The sequence below is a fragment of the Lampetra planeri genome, unplaced genomic scaffold, assembly GCF_965212315.1.
Source record: "Lampetra planeri unplaced genomic scaffold, kcLamPlan1.2.h2 scaffold_272, whole genome shotgun sequence".
Classification (NCBI taxonomy): domain Eukaryota; kingdom Metazoa; phylum Chordata; class Hyperoartia; order Petromyzontiformes; family Petromyzontidae; genus Lampetra; species Lampetra planeri.
The window spans coordinates 67,195-94,928 of NW_027615099.1; the positions used below are offsets into that span (position 1 = coordinate 67,195).

The 27,734-nt window shown below is 43.1% G+C and overlaps 1 protein-coding gene across 1 annotated transcript in view; it reads left to right on the forward strand.

Annotated features, from left to right (window-relative positions):
• LOC144740686 (putative carboxypeptidase X1) overlaps nucleotides 1-26,299 on the forward strand; it is a gene marked incomplete at its 3' end in the record, with an annotated part of 54,360 nt that extends 28,061 nt beyond the window's left edge. The window contains exons 7-11 of the mRNA XM_078623489.1: nucleotides 3,720-3,843; nucleotides 4,733-4,929; nucleotides 22,053-22,232; nucleotides 24,632-24,763; nucleotides 26,140-26,299. Of these exons, the coding sequence (XP_078479615.1) occupies nucleotides 3,720-3,843; nucleotides 4,733-4,929; nucleotides 22,053-22,232; nucleotides 24,632-24,763; nucleotides 26,140-26,299 (793 nt within the window). The remainder of the gene's footprint in view (nucleotides 1-3,719; nucleotides 3,844-4,732; nucleotides 4,930-22,052; nucleotides 22,233-24,631; nucleotides 24,764-26,139) is intronic.
• Between the last annotated feature and the right edge of the window lie 1,435 nt (nucleotides 26,300-27,734).

Sequence of the window (27,734 nt, forward strand, 5' to 3'; positions counted from 1 at the left end):
GGTGGTGGTGGTGGTGGTTGTGGTTGTGGTGGTGGTGGTGGTGCGGGTGGTGGTGGTGGTTGTGGTGGTGGTGGTGGGGGTGGTGGTGGTGGTGGTAGTTGTGGTTGTGGTGGTGGTGGTGGGGGTGGTGGTGGTTGTGGTGGTGGTGGTTGTGGTGGTTGTGGTGGTGGTGGTGGTTGTGGTGGTGGTGGATGTGGTGGTGGTGGTTGTGGTCGTGGTGGTGGTGGTGGTGGTTGTGGTGGTTGTGGTGGTGGTGGTTGTGGTGGTGGTGGTGGTGGGGGTGGTGGTGGTGGTTGTGGTTGTGGTGGTGGTGGTGCGGGTGGTGGTGGTTGTGGTGGTGGTGGTGGGGGTGGTGGTGGTGGTGGTGGTGGTGGTGGTGGTTGTGGTTGTGGTGGTGGCGGTGGGGGTGGTGGTGGTTGTGGTGGTGGTGGTTGTGGTGGTTGTGGTGGTGGTGGTGGTGGTTGTGGTGGTGGTGGTGGTTGTGGTGGTGGTGGTTGTGGTTGTGGTGGTTGTGGTGGTGGTTGTGGTGGTGGTGGTTGTGGTGGTGGTGGTTGTGGTGGTGGTGGTTGTGGTGGTGCAGAGTGGTGGTGGTGGGGGTGGTGGTGGTGGTGGTTGCGGTGGTGCAGAGTGGTGGTGGTGGTGGTGAGAGGGTGGTGGTGGTGCAGAGTGGTGGTGAGGGTGGTGGTGGGGGTGGTGCACATGGCCTGGCACAAACGTCGTGGTGACGTCACCGCCACTTAGTGGCGAATGGCGGTTGTTGTTGGTGATGGTACAGGGTGGTGGTTCAGAGTGGTGGTGGTGGTGGCAGTGGTGGTGGTGCTGGTGGCGCTGGGCTGGTGCAGAGTGGTGGTGGTACAGGGTGGTGGTCGAGGGTAAATGGGCGAGGTTTAGGACTGTGGCTCATGCAGCTGCAATGGCTGCTTTGGGTACGCGGTCCAGACCTCCCCAGAGACCCTGGCTGACAGAGGAGGTGTTCAGACTGACTGAGACAAGCGACAGGCCCACTCTCATCGGCTACAGCATCCCACATCAGAGAATGAGGAGGCTTACCGCAGCCTTCGCTCGGAGGTTCGGAGAGCCGTGAGGTGCTGCAAGGATGGGTGGTGGTCACGGATTTCTCAGGAGATGGAGTCTGCCTCAATGGCCCGCGATCGCAAATCGCTCTTTAATTCCATCAAAAAAGTAACCTGCAGCGCCACACCTATTACCATCATTAGGAGAAAGAACGGCGATCCAATCTCCGACCCCGAGGAACAGGTTTGCAGATTTGCTGAGCATTTCTGTGAGGTCCTGGGGGAGGGAAAATCTCTCAGCCTGGAAAACATCGTGGCACAAAGTGGGGATGACCCTGCTGAGGCTGCGGTGCCTCAAATATTGGAAGAAGAAGTCACCCCCTGTGAGTGGCTGGATGAGGTGCCATCTGTTGAGGAAGTACTGAAGGCCATCCAGAGCCTCAGACCAAGAAAGGCACTAGGCAGAGATGATCTCCCAAGCGAAATGCTGAGGGATGGTGGCGTTTGTGCACAGACTGCCCTATATGACATCATAATAAGTCTGGACCACTGGACGGGTTCCGCAGGATTGGAAGGATGCCCTGGTGGTCCCCCTCTTTAAGAAGGGGGACCGTACCGACTGTAACAACTACAGGGGCATCTCACTCCTCAGTGTGCCGGGTAAGGTCCTGGCAAGGATTATTCAACATCGCCTTGCCAGGCACGCTGAGGAGAGGCTTGCGGAGCCCCAATGCGGTTTCAGGAAACCGCGGTCCTGCACAGATGCCATATTTTCTGTCTGTCTGCTTTAGCAGAGGTGTAGGGAATTTTAACAAGACCTACATCTCTGCTTTATTGACCTGGTCAAGGCCTATGATACCATCAGTAGGCCTGGGCTCTGGGTTGTTCTTCGTGCTTTCGGAGTCCCTGACCCTCTGCTCACGATCATTAAGGACCTTCATGATGGTGAGCGGGCCCGGGTAAAACTACGTGGCCGGGAGTCAGAGCCTTTCCCTGTACACCTTGGGGTGCGACAGGGATGTCCTCTGGCTCCCACATTATTTAACATCTATTTTGACCACGTAGTTCGTGAAGCCTTCAATAGCTGTACCGGGGGAATTTCCATTTGGTACAGATATAATGGGTGGCTGATCGATGCCCGGGTGCGATCAAGGGATGACGGTGTGCCGATGATTTGGTAATAGCTGCTCATTCAGAGGAGGAGTTGGAGACGCTGCTGCTGAGACTGGAGCGTGCCACTAAGAGGTGGGGCCTTACCATCAGCCCCGCCAAAACTAAGCACCTGCCTGGGTATTTTGTACCATCGGACACTCCACTTCCACAACTCCCAATCGGTGATGGGGCAGTTGTGGAGAGAGTGGAGAGTTTCCCATACCTGGGCAGTGTGCTCATGACTGGCTCCGGTTTAACAGCAGAGGTCTCACTCCGAATCAGTCGAGCGGCAATATCTTTTCATCGGTTGCATAACGCTGTGTGGAAGCTACCTGGTCTGTTGCTCCGCACGAAGCTTCAGGTCTTCTCGGCCACAGTCATTCCCTTCTTTCTCTATGCTTGCAAAACGTGGACCCCCCTAATAGAGCATCTTCGCCGGTTGGAAACATTTAGGCTGGCCTGCCTATGATCCATCCTGGGTTTAACCAGGCTGGATTGTGTGAGGAGCTCACCAATCCTGGAAAGATCTGGGCAAAGTCCCATCGGTGAGCTCCTCCGGCAGGTAAGGCTGCGTTGGCTGGGTCATGTAGCCCACATGCCCAGCCACCGCATGCCTAAGCAGTTTTTGTTCGGCCGGATCGAGGGGGCTAAACGGGCGCGGCACGGGCTAGAGAAGAGATGGAGTGATGTGGTACAGGAGGACGTGGAGCTGAGTGGACTTGCCGATGACCGGTACCAGCGGTGTCAAGATCGGCCTCTGTGGAGGAGGCTCGTGAAGGACGCTACTGGGCAGTTGGAGGCAGTCGCCCTCCAGCAACAACGGAGGGCGGAGGAGCGACGCTCACAACAACGAGCGGAGCGCCGGGTGGCTAAATCACAGCAAGTTGGCACAGTAGGGGGCACAGGTGGTGCATCAGCCAGTCATCTCGGTCATCTCAGTCAGTCGACCCGTGGCACCTGCTGGGTCTGCCCCGTGACCTCCTGCCAGCGGGCATTCGACACTTCACGTGGCCTCAAGGTGCACATGGCCAGGCACAAGCGTCGTGGTGACGTCACCATCACTTAGTGGCGAATGGCGGTTGTTGTTGTGTGTGTCTGTGTGTGTCTGTGTGTGTGTCTGTGTGTGTCTGTGTGTGTGTCTCTCTCGTCTCACTGTGTGTGTCTGTGTGTGTGTCTGTGTGTGTGTGTATCTGTGTGTGTGTATCTGCTTGTGCCTGTCTGTGTGTGTGTCTGTGTGTGTGTCTGTGTGTGTGTCTCAGTATGTCTGTGTGTGTGTGTGTGTCAGTGTGTGTGTGTGTCTCAGTGTGTGTGTGTCTGTGTGTGTGTGTATCTGTGTGTGTGTCTATGTGCTGTGTGTCTGTGTATCTGTGTGAGTGTGTCTGTGTGTCTGTGTGTGTGTATCTGTGTGTGTATCTGTGTGTGTGTCTGTGTTTCAGTGTGTGTGTGTCTCAGTGTGTGTGTGTGTGTCTGTATGTGTGTGAGTGTGTCTGTGTGTGTGAGTGTGTCTGTGTGTGTGTGTCTATGTGTCTATGTGTGTCTGCGTGCGTGTCTCAGTTGATGCGTGCGGTCCAGGCCGAGTGTCCGGACATCGCGCGAGTCTACAGCATCGGACGCAGCCAGGCGGGCCGCAAGCTCTACGCCATGGAGATCTCAGACCAACCCGGCCACCACGAGCCTGGTGCGTGCACCTAGCCTGGCACGAACGAGCCCCGGTCGGTGTGTGTACACCTGTGTCTACACGTGTGTGTACACCTGTAGCTACACCTGTGTGTACACATGTGTGTACACACACGCACCTGTACACACACCTGTATACACACCTGTACACACACCTGTACACACACCTGTACACACAAACCTGTACACACACACACCTGTGTACACACAACAACAACATCCGCCATTCGCCACTAAGTGGCGGTGACGTCACCACAACGCTTGTGCACACACACCTGTACACCTGTAAACACACCTGTACACACACACCTGTACACACACCTGTACACACACACCTACCCACACCTTTACACACAACTGTACACACACACACACCTGTACACACACCTACACACACACACACACCTGTACACACACCTGTACACACACCTGTGCACACACCTGTACACACACCTGTACACACACACACCTGTACACACACACCTGTGCACACACCTGTACACACACACACCTGCACACACACCTGTACACACACCTGTACACACACCTGTACACACACCTGTGCACACACCTGTACACACACCTGTGCATACACCTGTACACACACCTGTACACACACCTACACACACACACACCTGTGCACACACCTGTACACACACCTGTACACACACCTGTACACACACACCTGTGCACACACCTGTACACACACACCTGTACGCACACCTGTACACACACACCTATGCACACACCTACACACACACCTGTACACACACACACCTGTACACACACCTGTACACACACACACCTGTACACACACACATCTGTACACCCACCTGTGTACACACACACACACACGCACCTGTACACACACCTGTACGTGCGCCCCACAGGCGAGCCGGAGTTCCGCTACGTGGCCGGCATGCACGGCAACGAGGTGCTGGGTCGCGAGCTTGTGCTGCTGCTCATGCAGTACCTGTGCCGGGCCTACCTGGCGGGCGACCAGCGCGTCCGCTCCCTCGTGGACGGCACCCGCATCCACCTGCTGCCCTCCATGAACCCCGACGGCTACGAGGTCGCGGCCGTCAAGGTGGGACAACGGCGGCAGCTGCTGCCATCGGCCGGCCAACAGCGTCGCGAGTCGCGGGAGGAGTCGTGGGTTCGATCTTGACGCTGAGACTAAGATGTTGACTGCCTCGGCTGGTGTGCAGGAGGTCGTGGGTTCGATCTTGACCCTAAGCCTCAGCTTAAGATGTTGACTACTTCGCCTGGTGTGCAGGAGGTCGTGGGCTCGATATTGACGCTAAGCCTAAGATGTTGACTGCCTCGCCTGGTGTACGGGAGGTCGTGGGTTCCATCTTGACCCTCAGCCTAAGCCTAAGATGTTGACTGCCTCGGCTGGTGTGCAGGAGGTGTCGTGGGTTCCATTTTGACCCGTGGGTTCTATCTTGATGCTAAGACTAAGATGTTGACTACCTCGCCTGGTGTGCAGGAGGTCGTGGGTTTCATTTTGACCCGTGGGTTCTATCTTGATGCTAAGCCTAAGATGTTGACTACCTCGCCTGGTGTGCAGGAGGTCGTGGGTTTCATTTTGACCCGTGGGTTCTATCTTGATGCTAAGCCTAAGATGTTGACTACCTCGCTTGGTGTGCAGGAGGTCGTGGGTTTCATTTTGACCCGTGGGTTTTATCTTGATGCTAAGACTAAGATGTTGACTGCCTTGGCTGGTGTGCAGGAGGTCGTGGGTTTTATCTTGATCCGTGGGTTCCATCTTGACCCTAAGCCTAAGATGTTGACTACCTCGCTTGGTGTGCAGGAGGTCGTGGGTTTCATTTTGACCCGTGGGTTCTATCTTGATGCTAAGCCTAAGATGTTGACTGCCTCGCCTGGTGTGCAGGAAGTCGTGGGTTTGATCTTGACGCTAACCTAAGATGTTGACTACCTCGCATGTTAAACCACTACAGTTGTAGTGGTTGTTGTTGTTGTTGTTGTAGTGGTTGTAGTGGTTGTAGTGGTTGTTGTTGTTATTGTTGTAGTGGTTGTAGTGGTTGTAGTGGTTATGGTTGTTGTAGTGGTTGTTGTTGTCGGGGTTATGGTTGTTGTAGTGGTTGTTGTTGTTGTGGTTGTTGTAGTGGTTGTAGTGGTTGTTGTTGTTGTAGTGGTTGTTGTAGTGGTTGTTGTTGTTGTTGTAGTTGTTGTTGTAGTGGTTGTTGTTGTTGTAGTGGTTGTTGTTGTTGTAGTGGTTGTTGTTGTTGTTGTAGTTGTTGTTGTAGTGGTTATTGTTGTTGTAGTGGTTATTGTTGTTGTAGTGGTTATTGTTGTTGTAGTGGTTATTGTTGTTGTAGTGGTTATTGTTGTTGTAGTGGTTATTGTTGTTGTAGTGGTTATTGTTGTTGTAGTGGTTATTGTTGTTGTAGTGGTTATGGTTGTTGTAGTGGTTGTTGTTGTTGTAGTGGTTGTTGTTGTTGTAGTGGTTATTGTTGTTGTAGTGGTTATTGTTGTAGTGGTTATTGTTGTTGTAGTGGTTGTTGTTGTTGTAGTGGTTATTGTTGTTGTAGTGGTTATTGTTGTTGTAGTGGTTATTGTTGTTGTAGTGGTTATTGTTGTTGTAGTGGTTATTGTTGTTGTAGTGGTTATTGTTGTAGTGGTTATTGTTGTTGTAGTGGTTATTGTTGTTGTAGTGGTTGTTGTTGTTGTAGTGGTTATTGTTGTTGTAGTGGTTATTGTTGTTGTAGTGGTTATTGTTGTTGTAGTGGTTATTGTTGTTGTAGTGGTTGTTGTAGTGGTTGTTGTAGTGGTTGTTGTTGTAGTGGTTATTGTTGTTGTAGTGGTTATTGTTGTTGTAGTGGTTGTTGTTGTAGTGGTTGTTGTTGTTGTAGTGGTTGTTGTAGTGGTTATTGTTGTTGTAGTGGTTATTGTTGTTGTAGTGGTTGTTGTTGTTGTAGTGGTTGTTGTTGTTGTAGTGGTTGTTGTTGTTGTAGTGGTTATTGTTGTTGTAGTGGTTATTGTTGTTGTAGTGGTTATTGTTGTTGTAGTGGTTATTGTTGTTGTAGTTGTTGTTGTTGTTGTAGTGGTTGTTGTTGTTGTAGTGGTTGTTGTTGTTGTAGTGGTTATTGTTGTTGTAGTGGTTGTTGTTGTTGTAGTGGTTATTGTTGTTGTAGTGGTTGTTGTTGTTGTAGTGGTTATTGTTGTTGTAGTGGTTGTTGTTGTTGTAGTGGTTATTGTTGTTGTAGTGGTTGTTGTTGTTGTAGTGGTTGTTGTTGTTGTAGTGGTTGTTGTTGTTGTAGTGGTTGTTGTTGTTGTAGTGGTTATTGTTGTTGTAGTGGTTGTTGTTGTTGTAGTGGTTGTTGTTGTTGTAGTGGTTGTTGTTGTTGTAGTGGTTATTGTTGTTGTAGTGGTTATTGTTGTTGTAGTGGTTATTGTTGTAGTGGTTATTGTTGTTGTAGTTGTTGTTGTAGTGGTTATTGTTGTTGTAGTGGTTGTTGTTGTTGTAGTGGTTGTTGTTGTTGTAGTGGTTATTGTTGTTGTAGTGGTTATTGTTGTTGTAGTGGTTATTGTTGTTGTAGTGGTTATTGTTGTTGTAGTGGTTATTGTTGTTGTAGTGGTTGTTGTTGTTGTAGTGGTTGTTGTTGTTGTAGTGGTTATTGTTGTTGTAGTGGTTATTGTTGTTGTAGTGGTTATTGTTGTTGTAGTGGTTATTGTTGTAGTGGTTATTGTTGTTGTAGTGGTTATTGTTGTTGTTGTAGTGGTTGTTGTTGTTGTAGTGGTTATTGTTGTTGTAGTGGTTATTGTTGTTGTAGTGGTTGTTGTAGTGGTTATTGTTGTTGTAGTGGTTATTGTTGTTGTAGTGGTTGTTGTTGTTGTTGTAGTGGTTGTTGTTGTTGTAGTGGTTATTGTTGTTGTAGTGGTTGTTGTTGTTGTAGTGGTTGTTGTTGTTGTAGTGGTTATTGTTGTTGTAGTGGTTATTGTTGTTGTAGTGGTTATTGTTGTTGTAGTGGTTGTTGTTGTTGTAGTGGTTGTTGTTGTTGTAGTGGTTATTGTTGTTGTAGTGGTTATTGTTGTTGTAGTGGTTATTGTTGTTGTAGTGGTTATTGTTGTTGTAGTGGTTATTGTTGTTGTAGTGGTTGTTGTTGTTGTAGTGGTTATTGTTGTTGTAGTGGTTATTGTTGTTGTAGTGGTTATTGTTGTAGTGGTTATTGTTGTTGTAGTGGTTATTGTTGTTGTAGTGGTTATTGTTGTTGTAGTGGTTATTGTTGTTGTAGTGGTTATTGTTGTTGTAGTGGTTATTGTTGTTGTAGTGGTTGTTGTTGTTGTTGTAGTGGTTATTGTTGTTGTAGTGGTTGTTGTTGTTGTTGTGGTTGTAGTAGTGGTTATTGTTGTTGTAGTGGTTGTTGTTGTTGTAGTGGTTATTGTTGTTGTAGTGGTTATTGTTGTAGTGGTTATTGTTGTTGTAGTGGTTATTGTTGTTGTAGTGGTTATTATTGTTGTAGTGGTTGTTGTTGTTGTTGTAGTGGTTATTGTTGTTGTAGTGGTTATTGTTGTTGTAGTGGTTGTTGTTGTTGTAGTGGTTATTGTTGTTGTAGTGGTTATTGTTGTTGTAGTGGTTGTTGTTGTTGTTGTAGTGGTTATTGTTGTTGTAGTGGTTATTGTTGTTGTAGTGGTTATTGTTGTTGTAGTAGTGGTTATTGTTGTTGTAGTGGTTGTTGTTGTTGTTGTGGTTATTGTTGTTGTAGTGGTTGTTGTTGTTGTTGTAGTGGTTATTGTTGTTGTAGTGGTTATTGTTGTTGTAGTGGTTATTGTTGTTGTAGTGGTTATTGTTGTTGTAGTGGTTATTGTTGTTGTAGTGGTTGTTGTTGTTGTTGTAGTGGTTATTGTTGTTGTAGTGGTTATTGTTGTTGTAGTGGTTATTGTTGTTGTAGTGGTTGTTGTTGTTGTTGTAGTGGTTATTGTTGTTGTAGTGGTTATTGTTGTTGTAGTAGTGGTTATTGTTGTTGTAGTGGTTATTGTTGTTGTAGTGGTTATTGTTGTTGTAGTGGTTGTTGTTGTTGTTGTAGTGGTTATTGTTGTTGTAGTGGTTATTGTTGTTGTAGTGGTTATTGTTGTTGTTGTAGTGGTTATTGTTGTTGTAGTGGTTATTGTTGTTGTAGTGGTTGTTGTTGTTGTAGTGGTTATTGTTGTTGTAGTGGTTGTTGTTGTTGTTGTAGTGGTTATTGTTGTTGTAGTGGTTATTGTTGTTGTAGTGGTTGTTGTTGTTGTTGTAGTGGTTATTGTTGTTGTAGTGGTTATTGTTGTTGTAGTGGTTATTGTTGTTGTTGTAGTGGTTATTGTTGTTGTAGTGGTTGTTGTTGTTGTTGTAGTGGTTATTGTTGTTGTAGTGGTTATTGTTGTTGTAGTGGTTGTTGTTGTTGTTGTAGTGGTTATTGTTGTTGTAGTGGTTATTGTTGTTGTAGTGGTTATTGTTGTTGTTGTAGTGGTTATTGTTGTTGTAGTGGTTATTGTTGTTGTAGTGGTTGTTGTTGTTGTAGTGGTTATTGTTGTTGTAGTGGTTGTTGTTGTTGTTGTAGTGGTTATTGTTGTTGTAGTGGTTATTGTTGTTGTAGTGGTTGTTGTTGTTGTTGTAGTGGTTATTGTTGTTGTAGTGGTTATTGTTGTTGTTGTAGTGGTTATTCTTGTTGTAGTGGTTGTTGTAGTGGTTGTAGTGGTTGTTATTGTTGTAGTGGTTGTTGTTGTTGTAGTGGTTATTGTTGTTGTAGTGGGTATTGTTGTTGTAGTGGTTATTGTTGTTGTAGTGGTTGTTGTTGTAGTGGTTATTGTTGTAGTGGTTATTGTTGTTGTAGTGGTTGTTGTTGTTGTAGTGGTTATTGTTGTTGTAGTGGTTGTTGTTGTAGTGGTTGTTGTTGTTGTAGTGGTTGTTGTTGTTGTTGTAGTGGTTGTTGTTGTTGTAGTGGTTGTTGTTGTTGTAGTGGTTATTGTTGTTGTTGTAGTGGTTATTGTTGTAGTGGTTATTGTTGTTGTAGTGGTTATTGTTGTTGTAGTGGTTGTTGTTGTTGTAGTGGTTGTTGTTGTTGTAGTGGTTGTTGTTGTTGTAGTGGTTGTTGTTGTTGTGGTTGTTGTTGTTGTAGTGGTTGTTGTTGTAGTGGTTATTGTTGTTGTAGTGGTTATTGTTGTAGTGGTTGTTGTTGTTGTAGTGGTTATTGTTGTTGTAGTGGTTGTTGTTGTAGTGGTTGTTGTTGTTGTAGTGGTTGTTGTTGTTGTAGTGGTTGTTGTTGTTGTAGTGGTTATTGTTGTTGTTGTAGTGGTTATTGTTGTAGTGGTTGTTGTTGTTGTAGTGGTTGTTGTTGTTGTAGTGGTTGTTGTTGTTGTAGTGGTTGTTGTTGTTGTAGTGGTTGTTGTTGTTGTAGTGGTTATTGTTGTTGTAGTGGTTATTGTTGTTGTAGTGGTTATTGTTGTAGTGGTTATTGTTGTTGTAGTGGTTGTTGTTGTTGTAGTGGTTATTGTTGTTGTAGTGGTTGTTGTTGTTGTAGTGGTTATTGTTGTTGTAGTGGTTATTGTTGTAGTGGTTATTGTTGTTGTAGTGGTTGTTGTTGTAGTGGTTATTGTTGTTGTAGTGGTTGTTGTTGTAGTGGTTATTGTTGTTGTAGTGGTTGTTGTTGTTGTAGTGGTTAATGTTGTTGTAGTGGTTGTTGTTGTTGTAGTGGTTATTGTTGTTGTAGTGGTTATTGTTGTTGTAGTGGTTATTGTTGTAGTGGTTGTTGTTGTTGTAGTGGTTGTTGTTGTTGTAGTGGTTGTTGTTGTTGTAGTGGTTATTGTTGTTGTTGTGGTTGTTGTTGTTGTAGTGGTTGTTGTTGTTGTAGTGGTTATTGTTGTAGTAGTGGTTGTTGTTGTTGTTGTGGTTGTTGTTGTTGTAGTGGTTGTTGTTGTTGTTGTGGTTGTTGTTGTTGTAGTGGTTGTTGTTGTTGTTGTGGTTGTTGTTGTAGTGGTTGTTGTTGTAGTAGTGGTTGTTGTTGTAGTGGTTATTGTTGTAGTGGTTATTGTTGTTGTAGTGGTTATTGTTGTTGTAGTGGTTGTTGTTGTTGTAGTGGTTGTTGTTGTTGTAGTGGTTGTTGTTGTTGTAGTGGTTGTTGTTGTTGTAGTGGTTATTGTTGTTGTAGTGGTTGTTGTTGTTGTGGTGGTTATTGTTGTTGTAGTGGTTATTGTTGTTGTAGTGGTTATTGTTGTTGTGGTGGTTATTGTTGTTGTAGTGGTTATTGTTGTTGTAGTAGTTGTTGTTGTTGCAGTGGTTATTGTTGGTGTAGTGGTTGTTGTTGTAGTGGTTGTTGTTGTTGTAGTGGTTATTGTTGTAGTGGTTATTGTTGTTGTTGTAGTGGTTGTTGTTGTTGTAGTGGTTGTTGTATTGGTTATTGTTGTTGTAGTGGTTATTGTTGTTGTAGTGGTTATTGTTGTTGTAGTGGTTGTTGTTGTTGTAGTGGTTATTGTTGTAGTAGTGGTTATTGTTGTTGTAGTGGTTGTTGTAGTGGTTATTGTTGTAGTAGTAGTGGTTATTGTTGTTGTAGTGGTTATTGTTGCTGTAGTGGTTGTTGTTGTTGTAGTGGTTGTTGTTGTAGTAGTGGTTATTGTTGTTGTAGTGGTTATTGTTGTAGTAGTGGTTATTGTTGTTGTAGTGGTTATTGTTGTTGTAGTGGTTATTGTTGTTGTAGTGGTTGTTGTTGTTGTAGTGGTTGTTGTTGTTGTAGTGGTTATTGTTGTAGTAGTGGTTATTGTTGTTGTAGTTGTTGTTGTTGTTGTAGTGGTTATTGTTGTAGTAGTGGTTATTGTTGTTGTAGTGGTTATTGTTGTTGTAGTGTTTATTGTTGTAGTGGTTATTGTTGTTGTAGTGGTTATTGTTGTTGTAGTGGTTATTGTTGTTGTAGTGGTTATTGTTGTTGTAGTGGTTATTGTTGTAGTAGTGGTTATTGTTGTTGTAGTGGTTATTGTTGTTGTAGTGGTTATTGTTGTAGTGGTTATTGTTGTTGTAGTGGTTGTTGTTGTTGTAGTGGTTATTGTTGTAGTAGTGGTTATTGTTGTTGTAGTGGTTATTGTTGTTGTAGTGGTTATTGTTGTTGTAGTGGTTGTTGTTGTAGTGGTTGTTGTTGTTGTAGTGGTTATTGTTGTAGTAGTGGTTATTGTTGTTGTAGTGGTTATTGTTGTTGTAGTGGTTATTGTTGTTGTAGTGGTTATTGTTGTTGTAGTGGTTGTTGTTGTAGTGGTTGTTGTTGTTGTAGTGGTTATTGTTGTAGTAGTGGTTGTTGTTGTTGTAGTGGTTGTTGTTGTAGTGGTTATTGTTGTTGTAGTGGTTGTTGTTGTAGTGGTTGTTGTTGTTGTAGTGGTTGTTGTTGTTGTAGTGGTTTGTTGTTGATGTTAGTAGGTTGTTCGTTGTTGTAGTGGTTATTGATTGTTGTAGTGGTTAATGTTGTTGTCGTGGTTATGTTGTAGTAGTGGTTGTGTAGTTGTTGGTAGTGGATGTTGTTGTTGTAGTGGGTTAGTTGTTGTTGTAGTGGTTCTTGTTGTTAGTGTTGTGTGTAGTGTGGATAGTGAGTGGGTTGTTGTTAGTGTGTGATGTTGTATTGGATGTATATTTTGAATAGACTTTGAAGTAGATAGAATAAGTATAGATTTTGTATAATTTAGTGTTGTTGTAGTGGTTATTGTTGTTGTAGTGGTTGTGTGTTGTAGTTGTTGTTGTTGTAGTGGTTGTTGTTGTTGTAGTTGTTGTTGTAGTGGTTGTTGTTGTTGTAGTGGTGTTGTTGTTGTAGTTGTTGTTGTTGTAGTTGTTGTTGTAGTGGTTGTTGTTGTTGTAGTTGTTGTTGTTGTAGTGGTTGTTGTTGTTGTAGTTGTTGTTGTAGTGGTTGTTGTTGTTGTAGTGGTTGTTGTTGTAGTGGTTGTTGTTGTTGTAGTGGTTGTTGTTGTTGTAGTGGTTGTTGTTGTTGTAGTGGTTATTGTTGTTGTAGTGGTTATTGTTGTTGTAGTGGTTATTGTTGTAGTGGTTATTGTTGTTGTAGTGGTTGTTGTTGTTGTAGTGGTTATTGTTGTTGTAGTGGTTGTTGTTGTTGTAGTGGTTATTGTTGTTGTAGTGGTTATTGTTGTAGTGGTTATTGTTGTTTGTTGTGGTGGTGTGTTGTTTGGGTTGTTGTTGTAGTGGTTGTTGTTGTTGTAGTGGTTGTTGTTGTTGTAGTGGTTATTGTTGTTGTAGTGGTTGTTGTGTTGTAGTGGTTGTTGTTGTTGTAGTGGTTATTGTTGTTGTAGTGGGTTATTGTTGTAGTGGTTGTTGTTGTTGTAGTGGTTGTTGTTGTTGTAGTGGTTGTTGTTGTTGTAGTGGTTTTTGTTGTTGTTGTGGTTGTTGTTGTTGTAGTGGTTGTTGTTGTTGTAGTGGTTATTGTTGTAGTAGTGGTTGTTGTTGTTGTGGTGGTGTTGTTGTTGTAGTGGTTGTTGTGTTGTTGTGTTTGTGGTTGTTGTAGTGGTTGTTGTTGTTGTTGTGGTTGTGTGTAGTGGTGTGTTGTGTAGTGGTTGTTGTTGTAGTGGTTTTGTTGTAGTGGTTATTGTTGTTGTAGTGGGTTATTGTTGTGTAGTGGTTGTTGTTGTTGTAGTGGTTGTTGTTGTTGTAGTGGTTGGTTGTTGTTGTAGTGGTTGTTGTTGTTGTAGTGGTTATTGTTGTTGTAGGGTTGTTGTTGTTGTGGTGGTTATTGTTGTTGTAGTGGTATTGTTGTTGTAGTGGTTATTGTTGTTGTGGTGGTTATTGTTGTTGTAGTGGTTATGTTGTTGTAGTGGTTGTTGTTGTTGCAGTGGTTATTGTTGGTGTAGTGGTTGTTGTTGTAGTGGTGTTGTTGGTGTAGTGGTTGTTGTTGTGTGGTTATGTTGTTGTTGTAGTGGTTGTTGTTGTTGTAGTGGTTGTTGTTGTTGTAGTGGTTATTGTTGTTGTAGTGGTTATTGTTGTTGTAGTGGTTATTGTTGTTGTTGTAGTGGTTATTGTTGTTGTAGTGGTTATTGTTGTTGTAGTGGTTGTTGTTGTTGTAGTGGTTATTGTTGTTGTAGTGGTTGTTGTAGTGGTTATTGTTGTAGTAGTAGTGGTTATTGTTGTTGTAGTGGTTATTGTTGTAGTAGTGGTTATTGTTGTTGTAGTGGTTGTTGTAGTGGTTATTGTTGTAGTAGTAGTGGTTATTGTTGTTGTAGTGGTTATTGTTGTTGTAGTGGTTGTTGTTGTTGTAGTGGTTGTTGTTGTAGTAGTGGTTATTGTTGTTGTAGTGGTTATTGTTGTGTAGTGGTTATTGTTGTTGTAGTGGTTATTGTTGTTGTAGTGGTTATTGTTGTTGTAGTGGTTGTTGTTGTTGTAGTGGTGTGTGTTGTAGTGGTTATTGTTGTAGTGGGTTATTGTTGTTGTAGTTGTTGTTGTTGTTGTAGTGGTTATTGTTGTATTAGTGGTTATTGTTGTTGTAGTGGTTATTGTTGTTGTAGTGGTTATTGTTGTTGTAGTGGTTATTGTTGTAGTGGTTGTTGTTGTTGTAGTGGTTATTGTTGTTGTAGTGGTTATTGTTGTTGTAGTGGTTATTGTTGTTGTAGTGGTTGTTGTTGTTGTAGTGGTTGTTGTTGTAGTAGTGGTTATTGTTGTTGTAGTGGTTGTTGTTGTAGTAGTGGTTATTGTTGTTGTAGTGGTTATTGTTGTTGTAGTGGTTATTGTTGTTGTAGTGGTTGTTGTTGTTGTAGTGGTTGTTGTTGTAGTAGTGGTTATTGTTGTTGTAGTGGTTATTGTTGTAGTGTGGTTATTGTGTTGTAGTGGTTATTGTTGTTGTAGTGGTATTGTTGTTGTAGTGGTTATTGTTGTTGTAGTGGTTATTGTGTTGTAGTGGTTGTTGGTGTTGTAGTGGTTGTTGTTGTAGTAGTGGTTATTGTTGTTGTAGTGGTTATTGTTGTAGTAGTGGTTATTGTTGTTGTAGTGGTTATTGTTGTTGTAGTGGTTATTTGTTGTTGTAGTGGTTGTTGTTGTTGTAGTGGTTGTTGTTGTTGTAGTGGTTATTGTTGTAGTAGTGGTTATTGTTGTTGTAGTGGTTATTGTTGTTGTAGTGGTTATTGTTGTTGTAGTGGTTATTGTTGTAGTGGTTATTGTTGTTGTAGTGGTTATTGTTGTTGTAGTGGTTGTTGTTGTTGTAGTGGTTGTTGTTGTTGTAGTGGTTATTGTTGTTGTAGTGGTTGTTGTTGTTGTAGTGGTTATTGTTGTTGTAGTGGTTATTGTTGTTGTAGTGGTTATTGTTGTTGTAGTGGTTGTTGTTGTTGTAGTGGTTATTGTTGTTGTAGTGGTTATTGTTGTTGTAGTGGTTATTGTTGTTGTAGTGGTTGTTGTAGTGGTTGTTGTGTTGTAGTGGTTGTTGTTGTTGTAGTGGTTGTTGTAGTGGTATGTTGTTTTAGTGGTTGGTGTTGTTGTAGTGGTTATTGTTGTTGTAGTGGTTATTGTTGTTGTAGTGGTTATTGTTGTTGTAGTGGTTGTTGTAGTGGTTGTTGTAGTGGTTGTTGTGTTGTAGTGGTTGTAGTAGTGGTATTGTTGTTGTAGTGGTTATTGTTGTTGTAGTGGTTGTTGTGTGGTTGTGTAGTGGTTGTTGTTGTTGTAGTGGTTGTTGTAGTGGTTATGTTGTTGTGTGGTATGTGTTGTAGTGGTTGTTGTTGTTGTAGTGGTTGTTGTAGTGGTTATGTTGTTGTAGTGGGTGTTGTTGTTGTAGTGGTTATTGTGTTGTAGTGGTTGTGTGTGTAGTGGTTATTGTTGTTGTAGTGGTTGTTGTTGTAGTGGTTATTGTTGTAGTGGTGTTGTGTGTGGGGTTGTTGTGTAGTGGTTTGTTGTAGTGGTTATTGTTGTTGTAGTGGTTATTGTTGTAGTGTGGTTGTTGTTGTCGTGGTTGTTATTGTTGTTGTAGTGGTTGTATTGTTGTAGTGGTTGTTGTTGTTGTAGTGGTTATTGTTGTTGTAGTGTTGTTGTTGTAGTGGTTGTTATTGTGTAGTGGGTATGTTGTTGTTGTAGTGGTTGTTGTTGTTGTAGTGGTGTTGTTGTGTGTGGGTGGGTGTGTAGTGGTTGTTGTTGTTGTAGTGGTTGTTGTTGTTGTTGTAGTGGTTGTTGTTGTTGTAGTGGTTGTTGTGTGTAGTGGTTATTGTTGTTGTTGTAGTGGTTATTGTTGTAGTGGTTATTGTTGTTGTAGTGGTTATTGTTGTTTGTAGTGGTTATTGTTGTTGTAGTGGTTGTTGTTGTTGTTGTAGTGGTTGTTGTTGTTGTAGTGGTTGTTGTTGTTGTAGTGGTTGTTGTTGTTGTGGTTGTTGTTGTTGTAGTGGTTGTTGTTGTAGTGGTTATTGTTGTTGTGTGGTTATTGTTGTAGTGGTTGTTGTTGTTGTAGTGGTTATTGTTGTTGTAGTGGTTGTTGTTGTTGTAGTGGTTGTTGTTGTTGTAGTGGTTATTGTTGTAGTGGTTGTTGTTGTTGTAGTGGTTGTTGTTGTAGTGGTTGTGTGTTGTAGTGGGTTGTTGTTGTTGTAGTGGTTGTTGTTGTTGTAGTGGTTGTTGTTGTTGTAGTGGTTATTGTTGTTGTTGTAGTGGTTATTGTTGTAGTGGTTGTTGTTGTTGTAGTGGTTGTTGTTGTTGTAGTGGTTGTTGTTGTTGTAGTGGTTGTTGTTGTTGTAGTGGTTGTTGTTGTTGTAGTGGTTATTGTTGTTGTAGTGGTTATTGTTGTTGTAGTGGTTATTGTTGTAGTGGTTATTGTTGTTGTAGTGGTTGTTGTTGTTGTAGTGGTTATTGTTGTTGTAGTGGTTGTTGTTGTTGTAGTGGTTATTGTTGTTGTAGTGGTTATTGTTGTTGTAGTGGTTATTGTTGTAGTGGTTATTGTTGTTGTAGTGGTTGTGTTGTAGTGGTTATTGTTGTTGTAGTGGTTATTGTTGTTGTAGTGGTTGTTGTTGTAGTGGTTATTGTGTTGTAGTGGTTGTTGTTGTTGTAGTGGTTATTGTTGTTGCTAGTGGTTGTTGTTGTTGTAGTGGTTATGTTGTAGTGGTTGTTGTTGTTGTAGTGGTTGTTGTTGTTGTAGTGGTTGTTGTTGTTGTAGTGGTTATTGTTGTTGTAGTGGTTATTGTTGTAGTGGTTGTTGTTGTTGTAGTGGTTGTTGTTGTTGTAGTGGTTGTTGTTGTTGTAGTGGTTATGTTGTTGTAGTGGTTATTGTTGTAGTGGTTGTTGTTGTTGTAGTGGTTGTTGTTGTTGTGTAGTGGTTATTGTTGTAGTAGTGGTTGTTGTTGTTGTTGTGGTTGTTGTTGTTGTAGTGGTTGTGTTGTTGTAGTGGTTATTGTTGTTGTAGTGGTTATTGTTGTAGTGGTTGTTGTTGTTGTAGTGGTTGTTGTTGTTGTAGTGGTTATTGTTGTAGTAGTGGTTGTTGTTGTTGTTGTAGTGGTTGTTGTTGTAGTGGTTGTTGTTGTTGTAGTGGTTGTTGTTGTTGTAGTGGTTATTGTTGTTGTAGTGGTTATTGTTGTTGTAGTGGTTATTGTTGTAGTGGTTGTTGTTGTTGTAGTGGTTGTTGTTGTTGTGTGGTTGTTGTTGTTGTAGTGGTTATTGTTGTTGTTGTGGTTGTTGTTGTTGTAGTGGTTGTTGTTGTTGTAGTGGTTATTGTTGTAGTAGTGGTTGTTGTTGTTGTTGTGGTTGTTGTTGTTGTAGTGGTTGTTGTTGTTGTTGTGGTTGTTGTTGTTGTAGTGGTTGTTGTTGTTGTGGTTGTTGTTGTAGTGGTTGTTGTTGTAGTAGTGGTTGTTGTTGTAGTGGGTTATTGTTGTAGTGGTTATTGTTGTTGTAGTGGTTATTGTTGTTGTAGTGGTTGTTGTGTTGTAGTGGTTGTTGTTGTTGTAGTGGTTGTTGTTGTTGTAGTGGTTGTGTTGTTGTAGTGGTTATTGTTGTTGTAGTGGTTGTGTTGTTGTGGTGGTTATTGTTGTTGTAGTGGTTATTGTTGTTGTAGTGGTTATTGTTGTTGTGGTGGTTATTGTTGTTGTAGTGGTTATTGTTGTTGTAGTGGTTGTTGTTGTTGTAGTGGTTATTGTTGTTGTAGTGGTTATTGTTGGTGTAGTGGTTGTTGTTGTAGTGGTTGTTGTTGTTGTAGTGGTTATTGTTGTAGTGGTTATTGTTGTTGTTGTGGTTGTTGTTGTTGTAGTGGTTATTGTTGTTGTGTGGTGGTTATTGTTGTTGTAGTGGTTATTGTTGGTGTAGTGGTGTGTTGTGGTGGTTGTTGTTGTTGTAGTGGTTATTGTTGTAGTGGTATTGTTGTTGTTGTGGTTGTTGTTGTTGTAGTGGTTATTGTTGTTGTAGTGGTTATTGTTGTTGTAGTGGTTATTGTTGTAGTGGTTGTTGTTGTAGTGGTTGTTGTTGTGTAGTGGTTGTTGTTGTTGTTGTGGTTGTGTTGTTGTAGTGGTTGTTGTTGTTGTTGTGGTTGTTGTTGTTGTAGTGGTTGTGGTTGTTGTGTGGTGGTTGTTGTTGTAGTGGTTGTTGTGTTGTAGTAGTGGTTGTGTTGGTAGTGGTTATTGTTGTAGTGGTTATTGTTGTTGTAGTGGTTATTGTTGTTGTAGTGGTTGTTGTTGTTGTTGTAGTGGTTGTTGTTGTTGTAGTGGTTGTTGTTGTTGTAGTGGTTGTTGTTGTTGTAGGTGGTTATTGTTGTTGTAGTGGTTGTTGTGTGTGGTGGTTATTGTTGTTGTAGTGGTTATTGTTGTTGTAGTGGTTATTGTTGTTGTGGTGGTTATTGGTTGTTGTAGTGGTTATTGTTGTTGTAGTGGTTGTTGTTGTTGAGTGGTTATTGTGGGTGTAGTGGTTGTTGTTGTAGTGGTTGTTGTTGTTGTAGTGGTTATTGTTGTAGTGGGTTATTGTTGTTGTTGTAGTGGTTGTTGTTGTTGTAGTGGTTGTTGTTGTTGTAGTGGTTATTGTTGTTGTAGTGGTTATTGTTGTTGTAGTGGTTATTGTGTTGTTGTAGTGGTTATTGTTGTTGTAGTGGTTATTGTTGTTGTAGTGGTTGTTGTTGTTGTAGTGGTTATTGTTGTAGTGGTTATTGTTGTTGTAGTGGTTATTGTTGTTGTAGTGGTTATTGTTGTTGTAGTGGTATTGTTGTTGTAGTGGTTGTTGTTGTAGTGGTTATTGTTGTAGTAGTAGTGGTTATTGTTGTTGTAGTGGTTATTGTTGTTGTAGTGGTTGTTGTTGTAGTGGTTGTTGTTGTAGTAGTGGTTATTGTTGTTGTAGTGGTTATTGTTGTTGTAGTGGTTATTGTTGTTGTAGTGGTTATTGTTGTTGTAGTGGTTGTTGTTGTTGTAGTGGTTGTTGTTGTTGTAGTGGTTATTGTTGTAGTAGTGGTTATTGTTGTTGTAGTTGTTGTTGTAGTGGTTATTGTTGTAGTAGTGGTTATTGTTGTTGTAGTGGTTATTGTTGTTGTAGTGGTTATTGTTGTTGTAGTGTTTATTGTTGTAGTGGTTATTGTTGTTGTAGTGGTTATTGTTGTTGTAGTGGTTATTGTTGTTGTAGTGGTTATTGTTGTTGTAGTTGTTGTTGTTGTTGTAGTGGTTATTGTTGTTGTAGTGGTTATTGTTGTTGTAGTGGTTATTGTTGTTGTAGTGGTTATTGTTGTTGTAGTGGTTATTGTTGTAGTAGTGGTTATTGTTGTTGTAGTGGTTATTGTTGTTGTAGTGGTTATTGTTGTTGTAGTGGTTATTGTTGTTGTAGTGGTTATTGTTGTAGTGGTTATTGTTGTTGTAGTGGTTATTGTTGTAGTAGTGGTTATTGTTGTTGTAGTGGTTATTGTTGTTGTAGTGGTTATTGTTGTAGTGGTTATTGTTGTTGTAGTGGTTATTGTTGTTGTAGTGGTTGTTGTTGTTGTAGTGGTTATTGTTGTTGTAGTGGTTATTGTTGTTGTAGTGGTTATTGTTGTAGTAGTGGTTATTGTTGTTGTAGTGGTTGTTGTTGTTGTAGTGGTTATTGTTGTTGTAGTGGTTATTGTTGTAGTGGTTATTGTTGTTGTAGTGGTTATTGTTGTTGTAGTGGTTGTTGTAGTTGTTGTTGTTGTAGTTGTTGTTGTTGTTGTAGTGGTTATTGTTGTTGTAGTGGTTGTTGTTGTAGTTGTTGTTGTTGTAGTGGTTGTTGTTGTTGTAGTTGTTGTTGTAGTGGTTGTTGTAGTTGTAGTGGTTGTTGTTGTTGTAGTTGTTGTTGTTGTAGTTGTTGTTGTTGTTGTGGTTGTTGTTGTTGTAGTTGTTGTTGTTGTAGTGGTTGTTGTAGTTGTTGTTGTTGTTGTAGTGGTTATTGTTGTAGTGGTTGTTGTTGTTGTAGTGGTTGTTGTTGTTGTAGTGGTCGTTATTGTTGTAGTGGTTATTGTTGTAGTGGTTATTGTTGTTGTAGTGGTTATTGTTGTATTGGTTGTTGTTGTTGTAGTGGTTGTTGTTGTTGTAGTGGTTGTTGTAGTGGTTATTGTTGTTGTAGTGGTTATTGTTGTTGTAGTGGTTATTGTTGTTGTAGTGGTTGTTGTAGTGGTTATTGTTGTTGTAGTGGTTATTGTTGTTGTAGTGGTTATTGTTGTTGTAGTGGTTGTTGTTGTTGTAGTGGTTATTGTTGTTGTAGAGGGTTGTTGTTGTTGTAGTGGTTATTGTTGTTGTAGTGGTTATTGTTGTTGTAGTGGTTGTTGTTGTTGTAGTGGTTGTTGTTGTTGTTGTTGTTGTAGTGGTTATTGTTGTAGTGGTTGTTGTTGTTGTAGTTGTTGTTGTTGTAGTGGTTATTGTTGTAGTGGTTATTGTTGTTGTAGTGGTTATTGTTGTTGTAGTGGTTGTTGTTGTAGTGGTTGTTGTTGTTGTAGTGGTTATTGTTGTTGTAGTGGTTGTTGTTGTTGTAGTGGTTGTTGTTGTAGTGGTTGTTCTTGTTGTAGTGGTTGTTGTTGTTGTAGTTATTGTTGTTGTAGTGGTTATTGTTGTATTGGTTGTTGTTGTTGTAGTGGTTGTTGTTGTTGTAGTGGTTGTTGTTGTTGTAGTGGTTATTGTTGTTGTAGTGGTTATTGTTGTTGTAGTGGTTATTGTTGTTGTAGTGGTTGTTGTTGTTGTAGTGGTTATTGTTGTTGTAGAGGTTGTTGTTGTTGTAGTGGTTATTGTTGTTGTAGTGGTTATTGTTGTTGTAGTGGTTGTTGTTGTTGTAGTGGTTGTTGTTGTTGTAGTTGTTGTTGTTGTAGTGGTTATTGTTGTAGTGGTTATTGTTGTTGTAGTGGTTATTGTTGTTGTAGTGGTTGTTGTTGTAGTGGTTGTTGTTGTTGTAGTGGTTATTGTTGTTGTAGTGGTTGTTGTTGTTGTAGTGGTTGTTGTTGTAGTGGTTGTTCTTGTTGTAGTGGTTGTTGTTGTTGTTGTAGTGGTTGTTGTTGTTGTAGTGGGTATTGTTGTTGTAGTGGTTATTGTTGTTGTAGTGGTTATTGTTGTAGTGGTTGTTGTTGTTGTTGTTGTAGTGGTTGTTGTTGTAGTGGTTGTTGTTGTAGTGGTTGTTGTTGTTGTAGTGGTTGTTGTTGTAGTGGTTGTTGTTGTTGTAGTGGTTATTGTTGTTGTAGTGGTTATTGTTGTAGTGGTTGTTGTTGTAGTGGTTGTTGTTGTAGTGGTTATTGTTGTTGTAGTGGTTATTGTTGTTGTAGTGGTTATTGTTGTAGTGGTTGTTGTTGTTGTTGTTGTAGTGGTTGTTGTTGTAGTGGTTGTTGTTGTAGTGGTTGTTGTTGTTGTAGTGGTTGTTGTTGTAGTGGTTGTTGTTGTTGTAGTGGTTATTGTTGTTGTAGTGGTTATTGTTGTAGTGGTTGTTGTTGTAGTGGTTGTTGTTGTAGTGGTTATTGTTGTTGTAGTGGTTGTTGTTGTAGTGGTTATTGTTGTAGTGGTTGTTGTAGTGGTTGTTGTTGTAGTGGTTGTTGTAGTGGTTGTTGTTGTAGTGGTTGTTGTAGTGGTTGTTGTTGTAGTGGTTGTTGTTGTTGTAGTGGTTATTGTTGTAGTTGTTGTTGTTGTAGTGGTTATTGTTGTAGTGGTTGTTGTTGTTGTAGTGGTTATTGTTGTTGTAGTGGTTATTGTTGTTGTAGTTGTTGTTGTAGTGGTTGTTGTAGTGGTTGTTGTTGTAGTGGTTGTTGTAGTGCTTATTGTTGTTGTAGTGGCTGTTATTGTTGTCGTCTTTGTTGTTGCGTTGGCTCGCGAGAGGGCTCGGAGCTGGCGGGCTGGGCGGAGGGCCGCTGGACCCGCGACGGCATTGACCTGAACCACAACTTCGCCGACCTCAACTCCGTCCTGTGGGACGCGGAGGATCGCGACGTCATCCCCCGCGAGTTCCCCAACCACTACATCACGGTTCCTGAGTGGTACTCGGGGCCCAACTCCACGGTCAGAGCACACGCGTGTCACACGCGTGTCGCGTGTTGTGCGTGAGACGTCATCCCCCGCGAGGTCCCCAATCCTTGATACGAAGTAGTGATGGGTTTTTACCCTTTCAACTGGTACAAAAACTGACACCTTTATACAAGGCATCATGTTTGCAATAACCACAACACAAGCAGTCAAAATGCAAACAAAAAGAAACAACTCTGATGATGATGATAATGATATGCACTGTCCTTGAAGTTGATTGGTCCACACCCGAGACAGCTTTCCTTAGAGCCTAGTCTCACATGGTCCTTGAAGTTGATTGGTCCACACCCGAGACAGCTTTCCTTAGAGCCTAGTCTCACATGGTCCTTGAAGTTGATTGGTCCACACCCGAGACAGCTTTCCTTCGAGCTCAGTCTCACATGGTCCTTGAAGTTGATTGGTCCACACCCGAGACAGCTTTCCTTAGAGCCTAGTCTCACATGGTCCTTGAAGTTGATTGGTCCACACCCGAGACAGCTTTCCTTAGAGCCTAGTCTCACATGGTCCTTGAAGTTGATTGGTCCACACCCGAGACAGCTTTCCTTAGAGCCTAGTCTCACATGGTCCTTGAAGTTGATTGGTCCACACCCGAGACAGCTTTCCTTAGAGCCTAGTCTCCATTGGTGTTGGACCAGATGACGCCAAAAGGCGTACAACTAAAAAAAAACGCACTATCAGAGTATTGAGAGTTCGGAGTAAGTATCAACACTATGAGACACCTCCTTTACCAGTGGCAAAATATAGTGATAGGTTTTTACCCTTTCAACTGGTACAAAACCAATGGAGACTAGTGTGTGGAGACTAGTGTACTGTGTGTACTGTGTGTGTGTACTGTGTGTGTACTGTGTGTGTGTACTGTGTGTGTACTGTGTGTGTACTGTGTGTGTGTACTATGTGTGTGTACTGTGTGTACTGTGTGTACTGTGTGTGTACTGTGTGTGTGTACTGTGTGTACTGTGTGTGTACTGTGTGTGTACTGTGTGTGTACTGTGTGTGTACTGTGTGTGTGTGTACTGTGTGTGTGTACTGTGTGTGTGTACTGTGTGTACTGTGTGTGTACTGTGTGTGTGTACCGTGTGTACTGTGTGTGTACTGTGTGTACTGTGTGTGTACTGTGTGTTCTGTGTGTGTTCTGTGTGTGTACTGTGTGTGTGTACTGTGTGTGTACTGTGTGTACTGTGTGTGTACTGTGTGTGCGTACTGTGTGTGTACTGTGTGTGTACTGTGTGTGTACTGTGTGTGTGTACTGTGTGTGTACTGTGTGTGCGTACTGTGTGTGTACTGTGTGTGTACTGTGTGTGTACTGTGTGTACTGTGTGTGTGTACTGTGTGTGTACTGTGTGTACTGTGTGTGCGTACTGTGTGTGTACTGTGTGTGTACTGTGTGTGTACTGTGTGTACTGTGTGTGTACTGTGTGTGTACTGTGTGTGTACTGTGTGTGTGTACTGTGTGTGTACTGTGTGTACTGTGTGTGTGTACTGTGTGTGTACTGTGTGTGTGTACTGTGTGTGTACTGTGTGTGCATACTGTGTGTGTACTGTGTGTGTACTGTGTACTGTGTGTGTGTACTGTGTGTGTGTACTGTGTGTGTGTGTACTGTGTGTGTACTGTGTGTGTGTACTGTGTGTGTACTGTGTGTGTACTGTGTGTACTGTGTGTGTACTGTGTGTGTGTACTGTGTGTGTACTGTGTGTGTGTACTGTGTGTGTACTGTGTGTGTACTGTGTGTGTGTACTGTGTGTGTACTGTGTGTGTGTACTGTGTGTGTGTACTGTGTGTGTACTGTGTGTGTACTGTGTGTGTACTGTGTGTGTACTGTGTGTGTGTACTGTGTGTGTACTGTGTGTGTACTGTGTGTGTGTACTGTGTGTGTACTGTGTGTGTACTGTGTGTACTGTGTGTGTACTGTGTGTGTGTACTGTGTGTGTGTACTGTGTGTGTGTGTACTGTGTGTGTACTGTGTGTGTACTGTGTGTGTACTGTGTGTGTACTGTGTGTGTGCACTGTGTGTACTGTGTGTGTGTACTGTGTGTACTGTGTGTGTGCACTGTGTGTACTGTGTGTGTGTACTGTGTGTACTGTGTGTGTGTACTGTGTGTGTACTGTGTGTATTGTGTGTGTGTGTAATGTGTGTACTGTGTGTACTGTGTGTGTGTACTGTGTGTACTGTGTGTGTACTGTGTGTGTACTGTGTGTACTGTGTGTGTGTACTGTGTGTACTGTGTGTGTGTACTGTGTGTGTACTGTGTGTGTGTGTAATGTGTGTACTGTGTGTACTGTGTGTACTGTGTGTGTGTACTGTGTGTGTACTGTGTGTACTGTGTGTGTGTACTGTGTGTACTGTGTGTGTGTGTACTGTGTGTACTGTGTGTAGGTGGCTCCTGAGACACGAGCGGTCATCGCGTGGATGGAGCGGATCCCGTTTGTGCTGAGCGCAAACCTGCACGGCGGGGAGCTCGTGGTCTCGTACCCCTTCGACATGGCGCGCTCCTACTGGGCAGCACAGGTGGGCAGTGCGTGGGTGTACTGTGTGTGTACTGTGTGTGTGTACTGTGGGTGTGTGTGTACTGTGTGTGTACTGTGGATGTGTGTGTACTGTGTGTGTGTGTGTGTACTGTGTGTACTTTGTGTGTACTGTGTGTATATACTGTGTGTGTGTGCTGTGTGTACTGTGTGTGTACTGTGTGTGTACTGTGGGTGTGTGTGTACTGTGTGTGTACTGTGGATGTGTGTGTACTGTGTGTGTGTGTGTGTACTGTGTGTACTTTGTGTGTACTGTGTGTATATACTGTGTGTGTGTGCTGTGTGTACTGTGTGTGTACTGTGTGTGTGTGTACTGTGGGTGTGGGTGTACTGTGTGTGTACTGTGGATGTGTGTGTACTGTGTGTGTGTGTGTGTACTGTGTGTACTTTGTGTGTACTGTGTGTATATACTGTGTGTGTGTGCTGTGTGTACTGTGTGTGTACTGTGTGTGTGTACTGTGGGTGTGTGTGTACTGTGTGTGTACTGTGGATGTGTGTGTACTGTGTGTGTGTGTACTGTGTGTACTTTGTGTGTACTGTGTGTATATACTGTGTGTGTGTACTGTGGATGTGTGTGTACTGTGTGTGTGTGCTGTGTGTACTTTGTACTGTGTGTGTGTACTGTGTGTGTACTGTGTGTGTGTAGACCAGGCGAGGTGTTTAACATCTCGGGGGTTCCTCTAGAAACGGAGGTCAATCCACTATGGGTCAGACCCACGTGGAAAGTGTGAAACTCTCTTTCTCTGTCTTTGCTGGAGGGAGAAAGGCTGCCACGCATCTGTCGGGCGCCAGACCGGTACCGCGTGTAGACCAGGCGAGGTGTTTAACATCTCGGGGGTTCCTTTAGAAACGGAGGTCAATCCACTATGGGTCGGACCCACGTGGAAAGTGTGAAACTCTCTCTGTCTCTGTCTCTGCTGGAGAGAGAGGCTGCCACGCATCTGTCGGGCGCTAGACCGGTACCGCGTGTACACCAGGTGCCGCGTGTACACCAGTCGAGGTGTTTAACATCTCGGGGGTTCATCTTCTTGGTTCTTTCGGTAAAGTCACGTAGACTGGAAGTAATAAAATAATAAAAATAAAACATAATAAAATAATTCTCACCACGTTTCGGCCACAACGCAAGTAGCCGTCCTCAGGTGGAGAACAGGTCTGTCGAGGAGACAGAGTCCCTGCAGTCACGAAAGCTTTAAATCGAAAAATCTCGGGGGTTCTTTCAGAAACAGAGGTTAATCCACTATGGGTCGCACCCACGTGGAAACCCTGTCTCTCTGCTTTTCTGTCTCTCTCTGCTTGAGAGAGAGGCTGCCACGCCCCTGTCTGGCGCTAGACCGGTACCGCGTGCGTTGCGTTTGCCAGGAGCTGACCCCGACGGCGGACGACGGCTTCTTCCGCTGGCTGGCCGTGGTGTACGCCACGACGCACCGCACCATGGCGAGCCGCGAGCGCCGCGTGTGCCACTGCGACGTCTTTCAGGGCGGCATCGTCAACGGAGCCGAGTGGCACACCGTGCCAGGGAGTGCGTGTGGCACTACCAGACATCACACACACCACGCATACTACACCACACACACTACACCACGCATACTACACCACACACACTACACCACGCATACTACACCACACAAACTACACCACACACACCACGCATACTACACCACACACACACACCACGCATACTATACCACACACACCACACACACCACGCATACTATACCACACACACTACACCACACACACTACATCACGCATACTACACCACACAAACTACACCACACACACCACGCATACTACACCACACACCACACATCACACCACACACACACCACGCATACTACACATACTACACCACACATCACACACACCACGCATACTACACCACACGCACCACACACACCACACACACCAAACACCACGCATACTATACCACACACCACACACACCACACAAACCACACCACCACACACCACGCAAACTACACCACACACCACACACACCACGAATACTACACCACACACACCATGCATACTACACATACTAAACAACACACCACTATACACCACCCAAACTACACCACACACACACCACACAAACCACACACACCACACACTACGCATACTACACCACACACCACACACACCACACATACTACACCACACACAAACCACACACACCACACACTGCGCATACTACACCACAAAGACAAAGATCCCCCGTAAAGCCTGGAACAGACTTTAGGGGCAAGTGCTGTTAGTGAGCACCTATAAAGGCCGGCACGGCACACGGGGGGGTAGGTGGCCAACACCACACACAGTGACACACAGTGACACACACACAGTGACACACAGTGACACACAGTGACACACAGTGACACACAGTGACACACAGTAACATACACACACAGTGACAAACAGTGACACACACAGACACACACATACACAGTGAAACACAGTGACACACACACAGTGACACACAGTGACACACAGTGACACACACACACAGTGACACACAGTGACACACAGTAACATACACACACAGTGACAAACAGTGACACACACAGACACACACATACACAGTGAAACACAGTGACACACACACACACAGTGACACGCAGTGACACACACACACAGTCACACACAGTCACACACACAGTGACACAAACACAGTGACACAAAAACACAGTGACACACACAGTGACACACACGCACAGTGACACACACAGTGACACAGTGACACACACACACAGTGACACACACAGTGACACAGTGACATACACAGTGACACACACACAGTGACCACACACATGACACACACAGTGACACACACACACACAGTGGCACACACACAGTGACACACACACACAGTGACACAGTGACACACACACACAGTGACACACACACACAGTGACACACACACACAGTGACACACAGTGACACACACACACAGTGACACAC